Source organism: Fringilla coelebs (assembly GCF_963513975.1).
Source record: "Fringilla coelebs genome assembly, chromosome: 2".
NCBI lineage: Eukaryota > Metazoa > Chordata > Aves > Passeriformes > Fringillidae > Fringilla > Fringilla coelebs.
In genome coordinates this window covers 87,842,519-87,860,980 of record NC_140029.1, presented here as the reverse complement: position 1 = coordinate 87,860,980, position 18,462 = coordinate 87,842,519, and the positions used below count along the sequence as shown (strand labels likewise).

The 18,462-nt window shown below is 50.2% G+C and overlaps 3 protein-coding genes across 3 annotated transcripts; all 3 read left to right on the top strand.

The window, feature by feature from the left end:
• The first annotated feature begins 1,466 nt into the window (after window positions 1-1,466).
• On the top strand, window positions 1,467-2,583 carry LOC311166441 (mid1-interacting protein 1A-like). The gene is made up of 2 exons (XM_084226405.1): window positions 1,467-1,920; window positions 2,206-2,583. The coding sequence occupies exon 1, from the start codon at window positions 1,501-1,503 to the stop codon at window positions 1,900-1,902; it is 402 nt and encodes a 133-aa protein (XP_084082531.1). The 5' UTR covers window positions 1,467-1,500; the 3' UTR covers window positions 1,903-1,920; window positions 2,206-2,583.
• Window positions 2,584-6,924: 4,341 nt separating this feature from the next.
• LOC311166785 (mid1-interacting protein 1A-like) lies at window positions 6,925-7,320 on the top strand (the record flags this gene model as incomplete). The annotated part of the gene is made up of 1 exon (XM_084226950.1): window positions 6,925-7,320. One exon carries the CDS (start codon window positions 6,925-6,927, stop codon window positions 7,318-7,320), a length of 396 nt encoding a protein of 131 aa, XP_084083076.1.
• Window positions 7,321-13,010: 5,690 nt separating this feature from the next.
• Window positions 13,011-16,700, top strand: KCTD14 (potassium channel tetramerization domain containing 14; the record flags this gene model as incomplete). Its single annotated transcript, XM_084225743.1, has 2 exons — window positions 13,011-13,070; window positions 16,029-16,700. 2 exons carry the CDS (start codon window positions 13,011-13,013, stop codon window positions 16,698-16,700), a joined length of 732 nt encoding a protein of 243 aa, XP_084081869.1.
• Window positions 16,701-18,462: the final 1,762 nt, after the last annotated feature.

The window sequence follows — 18,462 nt, the reverse complement described above, 5'->3', positions numbered from 1 at the left end:
TCCAGCAGCAGTCCTTGTCCTCCTGCTCCGGACATCCCTGCAGGCAGTGGCTCTCCGGACATCCCTGCTGGCAGTGGCTCCCCAGCTCCCCAGCTCTCCCCAGTGTCTCCCAGCAAGATGTGGGGGTGTGGGGTGGCAATTTTGGCGGATGAGGTCCCCAAAGGCACAGCGAGGATTTGGCAATCGTTTATGTCCCAAGGATGAGGAGCTGTGGAGTTGTCAGAGTCTGCTGAGCCCCTGTCAGCCCCAAACATTCTGCCATTCTCACTGTGAGCAGCTTGTGAGGCAGTGGGGGGAGCAGGAAGGGAAAGCATGCCCTGTGTCCCTCTGTCCCCAGTGCCCTGTGATGTGCCTGCACCTCCAGGAAGCTCTGCAGGTGCCCTGAGGTGGCCAAGGCTCTGCCTGGCACCTGCACGGGGCCAGCAGCAGCCACACTCCTCGGTGCAGCAATGGGCCCCAAGGCAGGACACACAGAGATGCCAGGAGACAAGGAAAGGGACAAGAGAGGTGGCGAGGACAGGTGAGGAAATGGTGGGGAAAGGGCGCCTGGCAGGGCTGGGACACAGGGGGACAGAGGGAGAGCTGCCAGCACCAAAGGTTGCAAAAGGAACCAGGTACCCCACAGCCTTCCCCCAAACGGAACCAATTGCCCTGACTGCCACACGCCACAGGGACAGGCAGGGACAGGCAATGATGGCTGGTGCCCTGGCTGTGCCTTTTGCTCTGCCAGAACTGGGACAATGCAGGGAGCCCATGTCCACAATCCCCTGTGGGGAAGGAATGGCCCTGTGCTGCTGCCACCGGAGTTAGACATCATGGAGTCAGGTCCCTGTCCCTGTCCACATCCCTGCTGAGCTCAGAGGGAGGTCGGGGGCGTTGGATGTTTCTGGGCACCCAAATCTCTGGACACCAGCAGGCTCCACTGTCCCCAGACCCCCAGTGGGACAATGTTCCAGTGTATTTCCAGTGTGTTCCAGATTTCCCAATGCGTGCTACAGGGGTTGCTCAATGTCCCTGGAGTGTTCATGTCCTGAGCGCGTGGCAGCAGGAACCAGGGGAGGTGACGGTCCCCTGCAGCCCCTTCCCAAACTGGGCACAGGAGCTGGACCCACAGCCAGAGGGCCCAGTACAGAACATGTAGGGGGATTGAGATAATCCAGGACAGGATGGGAGACGGCCTGGGCCCCTCTCCTCCTTGCTACCCCCCGGTAGCTCCTGGCATGGGGAGGCAGCAGCACCCCCGGCCAGCTCGGGTGAAGGCCACGGGGAGGCTGGGCCAGGAAAGATTGCACAGAGCAAGGGACACAGCCTGGCCAAGCCCCCGCTGGGCAGGAGCCAAGCCCGACCCCAAGGCCATCCAGCCCAACCAGGGCTGGCAGGGGAGGACAGCAGGGGAGGGATGTGCCCCAGCACTGCATAAAAAGCCCCCGCAGATCCAGGGAGCAGGTGACACTGTCAGAAGAGCCCAGAGCAGCAGTGCCAGAGCTGCAGGAGAAGGCCATGGAGCAGTACTTTTCAGCCACGCAGAAGATGGAGCAGGAGGTGATGTTCCCCAGCCTGCTGCGAGGGGTCTTCCCGCAGCAGGAGGGGGCAGCCCCGGCTGCAGAGAGCCGCACGGACCTCTACGAGCGCTACCAGCTCCTCAAGGCCATCAAGCCCATGGTGGAGAAAGGCCTGGCCTCTGTCGGTGACCAGAGCCCGAGCGGTGCCGACGCCGACGGGGACACATCCTTGGACAGCAACGAGGCCGAGGATGCCCAGCTCGAGGAGCGCCTGTCCCACCACCTGACTGGCCTGCAGCAGGTCCTCACCCACCTCACCAGGGACACCAACGCCCTGACCCGGAGGTACAGCCAGATCCTGGAGCAGATCAACCTCAGCGAGGGCCAGCCCAGCTGGTGACCCTGTCCTGGCCACCAGGTAAGACCTGGGGACATGCAGGGTCTGGGGACAGCAAGGCCTTGGGCGGCCTCCCTGTTGGGAGAGGTGCCCAGCAGTGCAGGGGAGGGGACGTGCTGGGAAGGGTCTTGGAACGGGATCTGTCCCCTCAGCGGGGGGTGGATATCCCTCTCCATGCTGGAGGAGGGAGCCCGTCCCATTTCTCTGTGCAGAGGCTGCAGGGTTTCAGAGTCTGGGAAGTCAGGGCTGATGATCCTTGTGTCCCCCTGGGATGATCCTTGGAGTTAAGGAATGCTGCTGTTGCAGGACAGGTGCTGGTGTCGGGAAGCACAAGATGTCCCCGTCGCTGGCCGCTGCAGGCTCTCCCCAGTCCCGCTGGCATTCCCCGCTCCGTGGCAGCTGATCGGATCTCCCGGCACCGGCAGCGACACCGGAGATGGTTGTGGCCGCTGCGGAACCAGGTGGTGCCTCATCCTCATGGGAAGAAGCATCCGGCGGGGCTGACGAGGCCATTGGAAGAGCTGCAGGCCCGTGGCCTCCTCTTTATTTTCAAAGAGTGGCACCAAGTTGGGAGTGTTGTGATGAGGCCCCGACCTCCAACAGTCCCTGGAGATTGCCAAGCCCTTTTCCAGCTGGTACCTGGACTCCAAGGGCATTCCCCCTTGTTTCTGCTAATAAAAGAATCCCTGGGAAGCCGGTGTTGTCAGTGTGCTGCTTTCACTCGTGGAATGCCCAGGGAGGGGCAGGGGACACTGGCTCTGCGGGGTGGGATCTTTCCAGGGCAATGCTGGGGAGTGTGAACGGGACAAAGAATCCCCAAGTCATGGGATTGTTTGGGTTGGAAGGGATCTTCACAGACCACCTAGTGCAATGCCCTGCTCTGTGTTGGGACATCTTACACCAGCCCAGGTAGCTCAGAACTGTGTTGAACCTCAGGGCCTGTGCAAAGTCAGTGGGCAACCTGTTCCTTTGTGTCACCAGCCTCAGGCTGAAATGTTTCTTCCTTTTGTTGGCAGCAGCACCACAAAAGCTGATGCCTGATTGCTGTGCACAGCAAAATGTGGGTCTGCCCAACACTGGGCCCAGTCACGCAACAGCGAGGGGCAGCAGAGCTGTGGGTCTCAGCCCCGCTAGGCAGCAGCCTCCCTCAAGACCCCAGCTCCATGTCCAGACACCCCAGCCCTAGGATGCACTGGAGGTTCCCATCTCCTCTCTCCTGATCAGGCCATTTCTCTCAGCTGCTGAGACCACTCTGGCTTGGGCTTGTCCTGCCCCAGTGTGGGCAGCAGGGACAGGGTCTCCAGCCAGCTGTGGTGGTGTGAACGGCTGAGGGGACTGGGGGCTCTGGAGGAGGCAGCTGAGGCCAGAGCCAGAAGTGCCCTCTCTGAAAGGGTCCTGGCCAGGATCAAGGGGGGACAGGGACAGTTCTGAGGGGTTTGGGGCAACCAGAGTCACGGGAGATGTGTCAGCAGGAGCTTCTGGGGACAACAGGGGTCATTTGGAGATACATGAGGTGACATTTCCCCTCTGCTGAGCCATGGCCTGGGGTGGGCTCCCCAGGAGGACGGTGAGTTGAGGACAGATTGCCCAAACACCGCCTCTGTGGCCACAGAGACCCAAAGAGCTGACTGTGCCAGCACCCAGGAGTCCTGCTTTTCTAGGAAAGCAGCTGCCAATCAGCAAGTTCCCCAAAGGAGGGCAAACACAATTCCCTCCAGCCAGAGTGAGGGTTTCAGAGCTGATCTGCTCTCCGTGTCTCTCCTCAGCCTGAGCAATGCTGCAGCCCTGTCTTATCCAGGGGAAATGGAGCACGATGGGCACACTGGGAGAGACCTGGGCCATCCCCATTGCAGTGGCACCTCTGCGTGGGGCAGGATGGAGCTCTGCCTTTGGATCTCTCTGGTCTCCATGCTGTTTGCTGAGGCAGGTGTTGAACCATAAGGAATGGATGGCGACTGGTTCCTGGTGAGGAGAGGACCATGGAGGGGGCGACATCCCTCTGGTTGTTTATCTGCTGTTGCTCAAGGATGGGATCTGTGTCCCCTGCAGAGCATGGCTGGCTGTGCTGGTTTAGGCAGCTGTGGAGCTCATTTTCTTTTCTCGTTTCTGTGGTGCCACTCTGGTTTAGGGACTGCAGCACATGGGAACTTGGGAGGAGGTACCGATGGGATAACTGATCCCAACCAACCCAAGGGATATTCCAGACCATATGACATCAGTATATAATTGGGTTGGAGAAGGAAGAAGGGAGCCACACTTGGAATGAAGGCCTGTCTTCTGAGGTCACCATTACCTGTGATGGACCCTGCAGTCCTGGGATTGCTGAACATGCACCTGCCCATGGATAATGGTGAATGAATTCCTTTGCTCTGTTTGCATGCGTGGGTTTTGCTTTCCCTATTACATTGGTTTTATATCAGCCCACAGCTTTTCTTGCCCTTGATTCACTCTCTGATCCTGCTGGTGTGGCAGTGAGTGAGTGGCTGTGTGGGCCTTGGTGGCTGGCTGGGGTCAAAGCCCGCTGGTGTCACAGTGAGGGACACCTGCAGTCCCCTGCAGCCATGGCTCTGGGCTTGGGCAGCGCTCAGCAGCTGGAGAGGCTCGTGGTGCCCCAGGGAAGTGTCCCAGCAGGACACAGGGTGAAGCACTGGCCACGGCTGTTGAACATGACCAGTGGGAGACGCAGGATGTCCCCAAAGGCCTGTGACCTGGGGCAGCTGGAAGGGCTTGCTGACGTCTTGTGGGCCGCTTGCATCCCCCAGGACCCGTGGGTCTCTCTCTGAGAGCCTCTGTCCCTCCAGCTGGCTCCGAGCCGGGTGTGCCACAGGAACCTTCTGCCTGCTCTGATTGCAGGGCATTGCATCACGCTGCCCCGGGGTGTGCCAAGGCCTGACGGGGCCCTGCTGCTGGCCACTGCTGCTGGCCACTGCTGGTAGGAGGGTTCTGCCCTGGTCCCAGCGGGATGTTGGCAGACAGGGCAGATCAGGCATCTCTGGCGTGGCAGGAGGTGCTGGCTCTGTGCTGCCCTGGACAGGCTCCCAGGGCACCCACACTGTTGCTGGCCAGCACGGGGAAAGATCTTCTTCTTCCAGATTGTTCAAGCAAATCAGAGTGGCAGCACTCCTTCTAAATCTGTTTAGGGACATCATAGCCATGAGAGAGCAGTGACCTGGCACTGGGCTCAGTGTGAGGAAGAAAAGAGATAAAGCACAGTTTTCACCCAAAACTCTGAATGAGTAGAAAACCCCATATTCCCTTCTCTAACCTGTCCCAGACATCCTAATCACAACTCCTGCCCAGCCCTAACAATGGGGGGCTGCCAGTTCCCCTCCCTTTCCACAGGGCAGGTTCACTGCTTGTACACCCTTGCCTTTCAATTTTTGGGGTGCCCTGGCCTTATCTGTGCCCTGGCTGCTGCCTACCATTTTTCTGGGCAGATGCTGGGGGAAAGCAACCCACACATTCATACCCACTCATCCCTCGTCTGGCTCTGTGGTCAGGGAATTTGTCTGTGAGCCAGCAAGGTGTGCTCAGGGCAAAGACAGTAGAAGGAGGGCATCTTTCCCATCTGCTCAGCCCTGATGAAGCCTCACCTGGTGTGCTGTATCCAGTTCTGGTCACTCTGGTACAAGAGAGACATGGACATACTGGAGAGAGTCCAGTAAAGGGTCAAAAAGATGATAGAAGGAGTATCTTCTATATGAGAGAGCTGGTGGTGTCCAGATTTGGAAAGAGAAGGCTAAGAAAGTTCTGATCAGTGCTTGTAAAGATGTGATGGATGTCAAGAGATGACTCCAGAATCTTCCTACTGGTCTTCAGTGACAGGGCAGAAAAAGAGTGACAGGCACAACATGAAACACAAAGTAAATCCCATCTAAACATGAGAAAACCTTTATTTTTTCCCTAAAACTGAAGGTGTTCAAACACTGTCACAGGTTACCCAGAAAGGGGCTGGAATCTTCATTCTCAGAGATATCCAATATCCATGGTCCCACTGTTGACCTTGCTTGAGCAGTTGTTGAAGCAGATTGTCTCTAGAGCTACCTTCCAGCCTCTCCAGCACTGTCTCTGTCCCTGCCTCGTGCCCCCTTTGCTGTCAGCCCAGGAGCTGGCTGCAGGCTGCTCACAGCACCTGACCAGGAGGATGCTCTGCCAGGTCTCAATGGAGGTTGGAATACTTCAAAGTAGGGCTGCTTTGGGGTGGGTCCCACATCTCTGATTCCTGTCATTGCCCCTCCAAGGACCCTCCTTCAGTCTTGGAACTTCCATGCTTTTCCTCAGGCTGACAACTTCTGAATTTTAAAAAAAACCTTTTCTAACTCCCTAGTCACTTTTAAATCATGCTGCTGGTCATATTAGTCTCCTTTAATAAGCAGTTTGGGGCAAGCACCTTCAGACAAGTATCACCTGTTCATTATCACCTTCTTTTAGCAGCATTGCTCTCTAGGCCAGCTGCCACAGTTGGGCTGGGTGGGACCCCCCCCCCAGGGCCAGCACAGGAGAAGGTGTGTTTTCAGGCAGAGCACTTGAGAAATTCACCTTCTCTGGATAAACCCATAACTTGTTCACCTTCTCCACTCCTCAAAACTGCCCAGATCAAGGCAGCTTGCCCACGGTGCTGCCTGCAACCTGTCTGCCCTGGGGGAAGGGGCTGAACTCACCATTGTGGGCCTCCGGCAGAAGTAAGGACAATGGTGACAGGGCAGGATTGGAAAGTACCTGGCAGACCCCAGGCACCTCCTCACCGCCACACTCAGAGCACAGGGCTGCAGTGGGACCCCCAGCCAGCTCGGGTAAAGGCCACGGGGAGGCTCGGAAGAGATTGCACAGAGCCAGGGACATGGTGTAGCTGAGCCCCAGCTGGGCTGGAGCCAAGCGCAGCCCCGTGGCCATCCAGCCCATCCGGGGCTGGCAGGGGAGGGACGTGCCCCAGCACTGCATAAAAAGCCCCCGCAGAGCCACAGGGAGCAGGTGACACTGTCAGAAGAGCCCAGAGCAGCAGTGCCAGAGCTGCAGGAGAAGGCCATGGAGCAGTACTTCTCAGCCACACAGAAGATGGAGCAGGAGGTGATGTTCCCCAGCCTGCTGCGAGGGGTCTTCCCGCAGCAGGAGGGGGCAGCCGCGGATGCTGAGAGCCACACGGACCTCTACGAGCGCTACCAGCTCCTCAAGGCCATCAAGCCCATGGTGGAGAAAGGCCTGGCCTCTGTCGGTGACCAGAGCCCGAGCGGTGCCGACACCGACACAGACCCAGCCTTAGATGAGGGGACAGACAGCAATCTGGAAGAGCGCCTGTCCCATCATGTTAATGGCCTGCAGCAAGTTCTGACAGACCTCACCAAAAACACCAAAGCCCTGACCCGGAGGTACAGCCAGATCCTGGAGCAGATCAACCTTAGTGAAGACCAGTCCAGCTCTTGAGCCTTCACTTCCCATCTCTGAGGTAAGAGCTTGGGGGACACACAGTGCCAAGGAAGAGCTGGCTGAGGGGTAACATACTTCATCCTCATGCCCCATCAGCTGTGTGGTGTTATAATGTTTGCATCACACCCCCAAATCCCAGGAGTTCTGAGTCTGCACTTCATTGCTCAACAGAAACATCCTCCTGGATTTGTCTTTCTCAATTGCCATTGGTGCAAGCTGTGTCAGTTAACAAAGGAACTCGGTGAGCTCCACACTGTCCCTAAGGCTCCAAGTTTGCAGCACAGGCAATGTCTTTCTGCTGCTGGCCAGACACAAGTGATCACAGGGACAAAAGGGATGAGTGGTTGAAATACCATGACTGGGCTCCAGGAGCTGCCAGACACTGGTGCTCCAGTTATTTCTCTTTTTTTCTCTGACGAAAAAATGCAACAGTCATTTTTAGGGAGGAGTTTGGCACTTTCAAGGTTTGGCCCTTTCAAGGTTTCCAAATAACTTTGGTACACCACCTGCAAATAGCTCATACACTTCAGTCTTCCCCTAGCCTGAAAAGCAAAACCGCTCTTCATGCTGGTAGGACTTTCATCCCCTGAGGCCCCTTGGGGAGACAACCCTGTGATCCGTCAGAGATGGGGCTCATGGCCAAGGTCATTGCAGTGAAATGAAGAGCATAGAAAAATGATAGCAACAACAGAGGGCATTAACAGGACTTTATCCTTATTTAGGAAGACACCCAGACAGGAATGAGGACATCCTGACCGCGTGCGTTATCCCCACAGGGTCTGTTCTACAAGCCCAGTGGCACTTCTTCTCCTGCATCAAGTCCCACAGAGGAGTGTCCTTCGTGGGCAGCACAGAGCTTGGCAGTCTGCTTGCTGGGTGCTGTCTGTACCATCTGACTTGTCCCGTGGTCTATCCTGCCAGCAAGCTTCCTGCTTCGTTTTACCTCCTGTCCCAGGGGGATTTCTGCGGGGCAGAAATGAGTGGTTTGTGTAGTTACTTTGTAAAAGGCATCTGTAACTTTGAAGCGATGCTTTTTTCTGTGTGTGCCTAAACCCCTCCAAACTGTTCTCTTTGGAAATGTAAATAAAATGCAAAGCCTCGTGTGTCCTGTGCTTCCTACCAGCTGTCACTTGAACTACCGTCCCCCAGCACACACGGGTGAAGGATCTTGGCCACCAAGGCCAGGCTTCAGTGCAGGGAGATGAGCTGGGTTTATTTGGCAGGGCTTTGAGATTAATGTTCCCCCAGCTCTCTGTCTCTCCCACCTTGCAAAACCTCAGTGTAATCCTGCCATCATTCTGTGCTTGGAGCTGAATCCCAGCCTGCGCCCAGCATCCTTCCCTCCTTCCCACAACATCCCCTTCTCTCCTGGATTCCTAGCACCGTGTCCTCTCCTGTGAATAACCTGTTGGAATCCTCACAAGCCCCAGCAAAACAGATTTTGCTCCTCCTTGCTTGGCCATGACATACTCCAGAGCTGGGGACAGAGGGGGAGGTGGGGATGCTCAGCTGGAGCAGGAAGGCACTTCTGCTCACTTCTGATCCCTGTGAACTGTGGGAAAACCAGCGACAAAGCCCTCACTGGGTGGGTGGGCAGGAGCTGCGAGCTCTTCACAAGCAGGTTGGAGCCTTCAGGACAGGTTGAGTCCCACCTCCAAGGGACTCATTCCCTCCCAGACACAGCACCCTTGGGAAATCCTACTGAGCTGGGCACTAGAGGAAAGTGTCCCCTTGCCGGTTCAGGACATTTTAAAAAAACCTTAGCTGTTAAAATAGTGCTCCTTTGGCTGAACAAACACTGGTTCTCCATCAACTTTCCACTTTTGATTATAAAATTGGAGATCTCTGAACATCTGTGGTGAGAGGAGGATTGCCACCCCGCCCTGGTGCTGCAGGTTCTGGTTGTGTTGTTCGTGTTGCTACAGGTGCTCTCTGAATCTGCCGTATCACAAAAATGAAATAACATCCTTCAGGCTGAAATCTGAGTCTCATCAGCTCCAAAATCCTCCATCTAAAATGAACAGATGCTCTGCAGATGGTATGCCTCTTTCCTCCACTCACCTCCAGGCAGCTCCATGCCTTGCTCATGTATTCATGTTGACCCCTTTAGCGGGGTCCTGATTGCTCGGCAGCAAGTGAAGATCCACAGCACTGTAAAAGGAAGTCAAGAGCAGGACCTTCCTGCCTTGCTTTTATTTTAGTGAAACTCTAATTGCACAGAAAATAAAAGAGAAAAATTGTTGTGCTGTTTAACAGTGGAATGTACTGTGGCAGCTGAGATCTCAGATACAAGCCTTCCGCTGTTCATCCTGAGAATGTGGGTGGAGCTGAGAAATGGCTGGAAGGCACCAGCTAGGAATGCTGACAATGTTTGCACAGCACATGGTGTTTGATTTAGGAGTGGTTCTTGAATTGCTGGGTCTCTTAATCAGAGGCTGCCAATTCAATATATTAAAGAAATAAATACTTTATAAATATTTTTATGGATAGTACTATTTTCCAAACTGACGCACAGTCACAGAATCACGGAGAGGTTTAGGTTGGAAGGGACCTTACAGATCTCCCAGTACCAAACCCCCCTGCCATGGGCAGAGATGTAACCTACTGGGTCAGTTTTATCAAGGCCCCATCCAACCTAACCTTGAACACTTCAAGGGGTGGGGCAGCCATAACTTCTCTGGGAAACCTGTGCCAGTACCTCATCGCTCTTTGAGTAAATGAATGTATCAGCACTGAGATGTTCCAGCTCATGCTATATAAATACTTATAAAATTTTCAAAAAGCACATAATTATTACCCACAAAGTCACTGTCAAGTTATTCTTCTTTGGCAAAACCAAATTTCCAAGCAGTACTATGATTATTCTTATGATTCATATTGTGGTTGCTCATCCAAGGTCCAGGCACAGGCTAATTCTTTCATGAAAAAACAGGGAAAGGATGGTCCCTGCCTGAAAGAGCTTACAGGCTTGGAAATATCCCTTTTACACTACTGTGGGCAGAGGAACTAGACCAGTATGTTCATCACACTGAAGGACTAGCCATGGTTGGTGTAGCAGTAGAAGAGAGTTGTGGACTCTCTGAGCTGGCAACTATTCATTTTGCTAAAGTGGTAAGGATTTCTGTTGCGGAATTGCATGCCATTAGCTGCCCTTGATTCTGATTTGGGGAAATCTCTCAGATGAGCAAGGTAAACTCATCTACTGCCCTTCACTCTGCCCGAGTGAAAAGCTTGTGTGAGCAGAGAGGCGATGGTCCACCCATCTTTCCAGTTCTGCAGCTGCAGAAGGAAAGGTTACCACCTCCAGCATTGAAGACATAGTGGATGTGAACTCTGTCAGCTATATCCAGGATATTATCTGAAACATCTATATAAGCCAGACCAAAGAATGGGATTTGCACCCCTTAGGTGTCCAGGACACACAGATCTTCCAGGTCTCCCTGTTTTCCAGTACGCATTAATCTTTTAAAATTTATTGCAAGTCACAAAACCTGGGGTCCCAAGCACCTGGGGTCCCTCACTGGTACATCCAGCACTACCAGTTCTGCTGGTCTGGTAAAGGGAAAATTCAAGCACTTCTATTCAAAGCAGCAGAGATAACTCAGACAGAGGTTATCATTGAGGATCCCTGAGGATGCTTAAGAGAACCAAAAGCAAAATGTAAGATGGCTTCAAGGATAGGTTTACCCAAATGCACAAAGCATTCAAAGTCTGGGCCCAGCTTTGATGGAGCCTTTCACGAGGACAGGGTTCAAGGGAAGTGAATCAATCTAAATTCTGTTTTTCCCTCTGTGCCTCAACCTCTTGCTCAGATCAATGCTGTCCTCTGAGAGGATACAGATCCAGCAAAACCCCTGGGGTATTCAAAAGCAAGAAAGCTGGTGTCCACGAGCACAATGCAGATTTTGTGCAAATTATTTCCTTATATACCATGCCATCAATTTTCATAATTAACATCTCCCCCAGGAAAATTTTTAAGAAGCGTTGTATTTGTCTGAGCTTTTTCTTTTGGTTTCTGGCGAAGGGAAGCATCTTGAAACAAAAGAGAGTGAGGCAAGGTTAGTAGAGGAGATAACATCTTTTCTTAGACCAACAGAAACTGGAAAAAAAATGGAAAAAAGACCCCAAGAAAGCTGAAGCAGAATCTGACAGACATGGGAATGCCTCGTGTGCCCTAAAACATGGATAATTTTATCCATCTGTATCAGCTGATCTAATAAAAGATATTGTCTCTCATTACAAACATTAAGTTACATCTCTGGACAATCATGCCCATGGGAATTTTGCCGCCAGAATGAAACAATGACACAGAAGTGATGAGTGCCCTGAAGACATACATGGAAGGAACTTAGAATCATCTGGAATGAAATAAAGGAGACCCTGAATGGCTGTGGTCTGGTTCTGGAGAGGTTATTTAGGCTAGATCTGATGTAATAAATCTGTGTTTAATAAATTAACACAGACAGGCTGTTCTGTGTTTAATAAATTAACACAGACAGAGAACCATCATAGAATCACAGAATGGTCAGAATGGTTTGGACTGGGAAGGAACTCAAAGTTCCAACCCTCCCTCCCCAACCCCTGTCATAAGTAGGGACATGGGGGTACAGACTTCCACTGGAACAGGTTAAAAGCCCCATTTAACCAGGCCTTTAACATTTCCAGGAATGGGGAATCCACAGCTTTCTCCACCTGTGCCAGCATCTCATCACTCTCACAGTAAAGAATGTCTTCCTCATATCTAATCTAAATCTCTCCTCTTTTATCTTCAAGCTGTTCCCCCTTGTCCTGTCATGATGTACTCAGTCAAAAATTCACTCTCCTTTTTTTATAAGTCCCCCTTTAAGTACTTTCAAGTTCACCTTCACTACATCCTTGTGAGTGTTTTGATTCTATGATAGTCTCATAACCACTAAATCTGTGCTGTCCACATTCTATATTTGGTGGATACAGGATATTAGAAAACAATGTCATGCAAAGATAATAATCAAATATTTATGGCCAATTGAAGAGTTTATGCTCAAGTAGAGATTGAGGTTTGGTTTTATTTACCTTGCACAAATTACTCAGTGCCCAGAGATTGTACGGGTGAGGACGAAAATGGCACCACCTCGGACAGATTGTAGACACCCTGTAGATCTGTCATCAGTGTGAGTGAAAAATGGGATCGGTGAAATTGTTTGGGATAAAATGTGCTTTAAAGCAGCAGTGCATGGAGGCCAACTAGCTGTGAAAATGTTTACTGGTTTTGATACAAGCAGTTGTCAAGGCAGAGGTGGACACACAGGCACACCTCACGGGGCTCATTGGAGGCGCCTCCCTTGGAAGGGATTATTCAGCCCTCAGTCACCGCTCAGACAGCAGCACACGAGGTGCGTGCTGGCAGCCTGCCCGAGTCCACCCTGCACCTTGCTGGTTGCCAGAAAACTAATGAGCAAATACTTCCGCTTTCAGGCTGTCCCCTCCCCTCTCCCTACACCTGCAGCTAGAACCAGGACTCTGCCTGGGACAAACTGGAACCTCCGTGGCAGCAGCTGGGCTGCGAGCCGGGGAAAGCTCACCCAAGGAAGAAAGACCAAGCAAAAGAGGATTGGAGCACAGCTAGGAGCCATCCTGCGTGTGGGGTAGGACACCAGCACTGAGCAGCAGGTTTTCCTAAACAGCTGAGTCCTCAGCTCCCGGGGAAGATGAGCATTTCATCGGAGCACAAACCCCTTGGGAAGCAGGTCACCGGCAGCCTGCATATGGTGAGTAAGGTATGTCCTCAAGGGCATAATTCCCTCCTGCAGGATAAAGCACCCCTGTTGGGCTACATTTGAGTGGGTTTTTTTCTCCCATATGCTAATCTGAAGACACCAGGCCTCGCCAAATATATCCCTAAGAAGAAGATTCTAGTTAAAAAGCTGTGCCTGTGTACACCTGTTGTGTTACAGGAGAGCCAGGTCTCTCACAGACATGCTAGATCTGACAACAGTAAATTACCAGAGAGGTTCTTCACCTTTGGCAAGAAATGGAATTCAATTAATATGAACTTTAATTGGTCAGTTCTCTAAATATAAGCTTGTTGTAGGTTTTGGGGTTTTCAGCAAGTCTTATGAGTCTCTAATGATGCCAAAGCCGCCCTGTGTTGTTGACATGCAGGATCATCAGGTGGGACCAGCAGTTTTTCTAGCTATAAGGAAAATTAATGGCAGTCTCAGACAAGCAGCATGTTACTAGGTGGAAATCAGTGATGAGATTATTTCTTTTTACTCTTCTCTGCCCTCAGTCTATTGCTAACCAATTTGTTTTCTTGGCTAAAGCTGAACAATCTCTTCTGCAGACTTCTCTGTATTAAGAAAACCCAACCTTCCTACCTTGCACTTTTCAGATGTAAGTTGCAAAATGCTTCCCTATGGAAGTAACTGTTTTATAGATTAGCAAACCGGGGCACAAATAGATGGAATGACTTTCCTGAGTGTCATCTTGCTGGCTATTTACAGATCTGGGAATCAGCTGGTTCCAGTACTTCCAGTCCACTGGGAACCACTTTGACGGCAGGCTAAAACCATTAATCAAGATGCAAGAACATGAAGTTAGTTGGGCTACTGTATTAAGGAATAACATGTTATCCATTTGTATTAGTGGCAAACAGTATGAAACATCTGACCTGCCATCTGAAAAAGGAGCAAAGGCTCAAAAGCCTGAGACTCTCCTGTCAAATGGTCCCTGGTGGGGAGTGCTGTTGGTAGCTCTTGCACTAACAGCAAATCTTCTAGGGAGAGACTAGACTACAGAAACAGCTTTGGGCTGTGTTTTTCAGTAGGTGGAAATCACAAGACAGTCTTGGACTTGACCCAAGTGTAAATGATTGCTCTTGAAATGAAACTATCTACAATAGTGCAAAGCAATATTCCAGTGGGGTCTTTGGCCTGAATCTCCTGTTCCTCCCCTGGCTTGCTTAGGGTCTGAGTAAATTTTTGCTAAATCTGATAGTTTGCTCCTGTTTAAAGGGAAGTTTTCCCATTGGATGAGGCTGTCAGTTCCTAGTCCCATCCTTTTGTCAGCTCTGCACTTGTTTAATCCTCTGTCAGCCAATCCAGCTCACTAAGATGAAAGAAAAGCAGAGCTGGCATGAGGTGGGCAAGAGAGCACACAGAAAGGTACAAGAACAGGACAGGGCAGAAGAGCCCCCCCTTCTCTTGGTGTGTGCTGTGAGATCAGCTCGCGTCATCCCGTGGGTCTGTACCCATGTGATCCAGCTAAGCACTTAAGTACACACTTCACCTGAAGCATGTGACCAGCAGCACTGAGGCAGCTCCTTTCATGATCAGATCCAAGAAAGTGCAGTTGAGCTCCTGGAAAATAGGCCTGTTTATTGACTCACGCCTTCCCAATGGCAGGTGTGGCCCTGGCCTGGCTTGTGACTTGAATTACAGTAGTGCCGGCAGGAGGAAAAGAAACGTCTTTCTTTCTTCCCTTTTCTTCTCATCTGCTGAGTACTACATAAAATGACCAAGTGCAAAGGGAAGCTAGTAATATTTTTCAGAACTGAACATACAGGAAGGTCAATTTAAAAAGTCCAGCTTTCCAGGTATTCAGGCCTCCTTCAATTCACACAGTGGTGTTTATACAGAGGGTTAAAAAAATGCAAACAAACACACAATCTTTACATTTTTCCCTCTTAGGTCCATGTCAGTTGCATGGAATATCTCCTTTACATCCTAACTAAAGCCATCATACATATTTAGGTGCTTTGCTAAACAGCTTCTGTCCTGCACCTCTGACATGATGGATTTTTATGTCTTACTTCAGTGTTTGTAGCTGAACTCCCAGATGAGTGCAAGCCAATTCCACCTATTTATAAAGTTTAAAGAGCTTTAGTTTCACCTTAGAAGAGGAAAGAACCGTTCAGATTATAAAAATGAAGTGGCACAGCTTTGGCCTCTATCTTTGTCCCTCTGCACATGGGGTGGGTGAGAGCTCAGGTACTGCTCTTGCTGTAGGTGGCCCACAGGGACAATGCTTGTGAGTGACTCAGGAGATCAATCCTGTAGTCACTCCTAGCTTTCCTGGGCAGGGTACTTCTTTTCCCTCTTTCCCACCAGGAAAATGACACTTTCCTACATTCCAAAGATGAGGTGAGGACTTATCCATTTAGAAATGTCCAAGTCTCTGCTGCTCTGGTGGTGAGAGCTGTATTAGCATTCTGCATCTGCTTTTTGCAATAAATCAGGTGGAGGTTCCCATCTGATACCCATAAAATGGGAGTTCATACTGCTCTTCACACCATCATTCCATCCTCCAACTGTAGTAATTACATATCCTCTGAACAGAGAGAGACATGGTTCTCCCAGGATTTTAGAAGCTGTGGGAAACTTAGAGGAAAGAATTAAAACTATTATTATCTCCCTTTCTGTAACCATTGTTTATAGATATCGTTCTCCAGAATATGCTATTCCTAGTTCACCAAGAGTGTGAGAGAAGATTCCTAAAGGCAATCAGCTTTTAGGTCCACCATTGTTTCTATAAGAACTGTAGATTTCTAAAATTAAAGTGTCTTTTCATGCCTTCTGATGATGGAATCTCTTTATAACCTTTGGCTGTACCCGATACCCCTTTGGTGATATCCAACCACAATCATCTATCTTTTCCTTGACACTTCCATGTTGATGACCTCAGACTGATAATGCACATGGCTTTTTGTCACCTTTTTTTTTTTTCAGTTGTCACCAATTGTGGAGTTAAATGTTGGCGGGGAGATGTACACGACAACACTGAGCACTTTGAAGAAACACCCTGGCTCCAAGCTGGCAGAGATGTTCACTGGCCAGCCCAAACTCAGGACTGACTCTGAAGGGAGGTTCTTCATCGACAGGCCAGGCACCTACTTCAAATACATCTTGGAGTACCTGCGCAGTAACCAAGTGCCCACCCAGTGCATCCAGGACGTCTACAAGGAGGCGTTGTTCTATGACATAGAGCCTTTGATCAAGCAGCTTGAGGACTCCCCACAGATCTTTGGGGAGCTCGTGGCGAGGAGGCAGTTTCTGGCTCGTGTGCCCAACTACAGTGAGAACATTGAGCTGATGATCCGCATCGCGAGGGCGGAAGCGGTTGCGTCCCGACAGTCCAGCGTCATCGTATGCGTGGTCAGAACTGAGGAGGACGCAGCCAGGTGTCAGGATGCCCTGAACAGTTTGGACATGGATAAAAAATCCGTGGTGAAGTTTGGCCCCTGGAAGGCTGTGCCCAGTATTTCTGATCTGCTGGACTGCATTCAAATGGATGTTGAAGCCAAAGGGTATAAAATATCCTTTCAGCCCCATATTGCTGAAAAAGGTTTTCGCTTCAAATCGCACGACTTCTTCTACAAGTTCCTGTTCACCTGGTGGTAGCAAAGTGCCACCATTGATAGGGAACATCAGAAAGCAATCACTGGAACAAATTAACCTGGACTGTGGAGAATAAACCACGAGCTACCAGAGGGACAGGAAGAAATGCACAGGCCAACAAAATGATCTCCTTTGGCTGTTTTCCATATCAAAGAACACTTAAGAGCCACTTTACTTGAGGTCTAGGGGATAACTTTTTAGAGGTTTTAAAAGGCTCCAGAAAAAGGAGGAATTTTACTCTTCAGTGTTGTTTACTATTCATTCAGTTCAAAGAGATGGATCTGTGAATTGAGCCAACCTCACTCAACCTAAGGGAAATTAATAATCCCAAATATGTCTTGTGGACATGTAGAGTTGCTCTCTCAGTGCAGATGAGAACAGGCCACATATCTGGAAATCCTGACTGAAACAATGATATTACCATACACTCAAATTAAATTTGGTTTCTAAATGGGAAGGCCAAAGCTATTCTTCTCCTGCCTTTCTACACTATAATCTGGGTTAAAAGGAAGGATTCAGTGTCCTATGATCGCTTCTTCTTTCTCCAGCAGACAGCCTACTCTCTAGTCAGTGTATTTATTACCATTATTTATTATTTGTTCTGAAGGAAAGACAGAGAACCTCAGCTATGGTCCAGGATCAACAAAAGGCAAAAATACAATCGCTGATGTGAGGAGTTTATAATCTAAGGATGCACACTCCTCTTTCAGACCACACAATCTTAATCTTTTTCTTATGACGCTCATTATTATGATGATGCTATTTCTAACTACATAAGCTCCTGGAAGAATTGGGAAAACCTGCCATGATTTGGTGGGAAGGAAGTGGTACTGAAGCAACAGCCTGCAGATTCTCTTTTACTGAACACAAGTTGCATTCTACAAGGTGTTTTAAAAAATCTTAGAGTTTGAAAGTTTATTTTTATACTGGAAATGGATTGGGTTTAATCACTCTCAGAATCATAATGGCTGATTTGATAAAGACCACATTTCCTTTACTTCTTGGAAGATGGATTTCTTCCAGTCAAGGACAGTAACAATAGAATCATAGAAGGGTCCCTGGGATTTCAAATAAATAAATAAAAAAAAAAAACTTGAATTATGCAGAAGTGCTTTATTTACTGACATTTTCCCCTCAAGATCCCTGAATTCTAAAGACCTGAAGTTTTGTCTTTAGGGTAACAGATTTGAACCATTCCTAATTAAGCTGTGTTTCAGATGTGCTTATCCTAGCACGGACCTCCCCCCAGTGACAGTCGTGAGTCACTCCAGCGGCTGCAGGGCAGCTCTGCTGCAGGTGTGAAGGGACTCTGAGATCTCTCACACTCATAACCTTGGTAAGAATGGACACAGTCAGTGCCTGAGAGGTTTATGAAATAGGCTCTTTTGATCCTGACCAAGTGGTTGGTGGTGCTCAGCCTGGAAGAAGAGGGATTGAGGAGGTCTCCCAGTAGACAAAAGGCTGCTTTAAAGAGATCTGTTTCACTTTGTCCATGCTAAGGGTGGGGAAACTGGCTTAAGTCGCAACAACAGAGATGAAAATTAGATATCAGGAGAAAAAAAATCTCAGTATTGAATAGTTAAAGCCTCACACCAGACAACCTCTTAAGTCTACAGGATTGGAGCCATGAGAAACTTTAATTGGCACCCACTCGAATCCTGGGTTCAGTTTGGGGCCCCTCGCTCCAAGAAGGACACTGAAGGCCAGGAGTGTCCTGGAGAAGGGCAGTGGAGCTGGGGAAGGGTTTGGAGCACAAGTCTGATGA